Raw genomic sequence first — 2,788 nt, 5'->3', positions numbered from 1 at the left:
TATGTTAATTTTTTCCATTTTCTTCTGGAAAATTTCGAACTTTAAAATCCCTACTCCCGTCTGCCGAGCCACCGTCTCCACAGCACTTATGGCGGTCCTTGAACGTGTTCCCAGACCGGCGCCCAAGTACCAGGTGGTGGCGGACAAAGGCTTCAACTTCTCCAACGCGGACGACGCCTTCGTCTGTCAGAAGAAGAATCACTTTCAGGTGAGACCGACCGCGACCGCACGCGCTCCTTTACGACTGCGAATAATCAGACCGCAGAGTCGATTCGTTTTTAACGACTGCGAATAAAGATAATGGGGGCCTGGCCTGGGGGGCGATGGGTGGCCTACCCTCCGGGCGTCCCGCGCTCAACTCTCTTCAACGCTCCCCCCTGTTTGCGCAGATCACCTGCCACGTCCGCCTGCACGGCGACGCCCAGTTCGTCCGGGCCGAGTCCAGCATCCAGAAGATCCTGTCGTGGCAGCTGCACTTCTACGGCGTCAAGACGGAGGCCACGGCGCAGACCATCAAGGTGGAGCAGTCGCAGAGCGACCGGTCCAAGAGGGCCTTCCACCCCGTGCAGTGAGTACTCGACCCGGATCCGGCACGTTCAACCGATTTTTATTTTCCAGTAAAGTATTTCAAGAAGTTTAGTAACATCTTCTAACTAAAAAGTTTCATCTTTAACAATTTTTCGAAAAATATTTCAAATTTTTCAATAATTACTTTCCTGGAAAAAAATTGATATTCAAAATTGGCACTTATTTAGGCACTTAGGCACTTAACAGTATACATTTTTATCGAATATTGGGTGGAATAATACTAACGTTACCTATGTTGACGCCTTCTCGATCCCCACCCTATCGATGGCCTTGTGTTATTGCCTTTCGAGGTTCACCCTGACTGACTGCACTATGTTTGCCTGGTACTGACTCTCAAGGGTGGAGCTCCGGCCGGACGAGTCGGTGAAGAAGACGGTGGGCCGGCTGCACTTCAGCGAGACCACGAGCAACAACATGCGCAAGAAGGGCAAGCCCAACCCCGACCAGAGGTACTTCTACCTGGTGGTCGGGCTGCACGCGCACTGCGCCGACGGCAACGCCTACCCCGTCGTGGCGCACAACTCCGAGAGGATCATCGTCCGGGTAAGCGGTCGTTACAGGATGGGGTAAAAATATCACGGCCTCCCATTAGGTTCACTATCACCATAAAGAGTTCACATGGACCCCAATGATATTTATCTCCCGGGGTAAAAATATCATGGGGAATCACTCCAATGATGATGATCTTGAACGCACCTACCCGACGTGGTGGTCACGTGGTGTTGACGGTCATAAACGTTTTTGTTTCCTCCAGGCGTCGAACCCGGGCCAGTTCGAGAGCGACGCGGAGCTGTGCTGGCAGAAGGGCTCCGTGTCGGACTCGATCTACCACACGGGCAAGTGCGGCATCAACACGGACCGGCCCGAGGAGGCCCTCACGGTGCACGGCAACCTGCGCATCACCGGCCACGTCATCCAGCCCAGCGACCTCAGGGCCAAGGAGGCCATCCAGGAGGTCAGTGCAGCAGATGAAAATAATGATGAAGAATAAAGTGAAATACAGCGCTGTAGAGCAAACCGAAAACACGAAAATTTGAATTTGGCGGGTACAGTGCGACACGAGGAAGCAGCTCCGCAACGTGCAGCAGATCCGCGTGGTGCACTACCGCTACACCGACGAGTTCGCGCGCCACGCGGGGCTGCCCAGCAGCCAGAACACGGGCGTCATCGCCCAGCAGGTGGAGAGCATCCTGCCCGAGGCCGTCACCTCGGCCGGCGACGTCGTCCTGCCCAACGGGGCCCGCCTGGACAACTTCCTGGTCGTCAACAAGGTGAGGGGTGCAAGTGCGCGGAGGGATTCTAATTTTTCCGATAAAATATTTCTGGGAAACTTGTGCAGTGTTAGAAGAAACTTGCCATCGAGTTATTTTTAAAGAGATTGCACGACCGATCTGAAGATGACGCGAACCTTGGGTTGATTAGTATCTAAAATAACAAGCCGTTTAATTTATTTTTTCCAGGAACGGTTATTCATGGAGAACGTGGGTGCGGTGAAGGAGCTCTGCAAGGTGACGGACAACCTGGAGACGCGCATCGACGAGCTGGAGAGGATGAACAGGCGACTCAACCTCAAACGCCTGGAGAGGCTGGACAGCCTCAAGTCCGTGTCCTCCAGTGTGTCCATCCGGCCCAGTCGCTCCAGCAAGACGGGCTCCTTCGCCTCGTTCACCGACGGCGTCCTCTGCTCCAACAAACTCATCCAGAGCACCATCGTCATCCTGGTGCTGATCATCGCCTTCTGGTGGGTCCAGGGCCGATGGCCGACAAAGCACCGATTTCGTTCTGTGCATTTCCCTCATTATTTAAGTAGCAATCCTTGACCTCATATTCCTTTCGTGTTTTGCCTACAGTTTAGTTGCGATGGCCACACTGTACTTCCTAGAGTTCCAGAAACGAAATGACAACTACGACATTCCAATCAGGTACGCTTTGAACTCAATGCATTTTAACAAAAAATTGAAAAATTAAATAGTAGTAAAGCTTAAAGCTATACATTGACTGATGGATTGATTGTTGATTGCTTGATCGTCCAGCCGGCAGACCGTTATTCAAACGCAGACTCACCCTCCCGCCTTGAGCACGCCCAGGCCCTCCAAGATGCGCTACAAGTCGGGGGCGACGCCGTACAGCAAGAAGCTGACCACCATCGCACCGAGCATACTGTGAGTGCCACTGCCAAAATAATAAACTTGAACTATAA

General features: G+C 52.7%; 1 protein-coding gene across 1 annotated transcript; it reads left to right on the top strand.

Annotated features, from left to right (window-relative positions):
- Window positions 1–73: 73 nt before the first annotated feature.
- LOC113209340 (myelin regulatory factor) lies at window positions 74–2,750 on the top strand (the record flags this gene model as incomplete). Its single annotated transcript, XM_052276573.1, is given in 8 exon segments — window positions 74–208; window positions 390–568; window positions 927–1,131; window positions 1,343–1,543; window positions 1,641–1,859; window positions 2,049–2,329; window positions 2,439–2,510; window positions 2,622–2,750. Coding segments are annotated over 8 exon segments (1,406 nt in total), but the record flags the coding sequence as incomplete, so codon positions are not given.
- Between the last annotated feature and the right edge of the window lie 38 nt (window positions 2,751–2,788).

The sequence above is a fragment of the Frankliniella occidentalis genome, unplaced genomic scaffold (assembly GCF_000697945.3).
Source record: "Frankliniella occidentalis isolate FOCC.00 unplaced genomic scaffold, Focc_3.1 Scaffold3432, whole genome shotgun sequence".
NCBI classification, from domain to species: domain Eukaryota; kingdom Metazoa; phylum Arthropoda; class Insecta; order Thysanoptera; family Thripidae; genus Frankliniella; species Frankliniella occidentalis.
The sequence above is the reverse complement of the archived record's forward strand: the minus strand, read 5'-3'. Positions and strand labels throughout refer to the sequence as shown.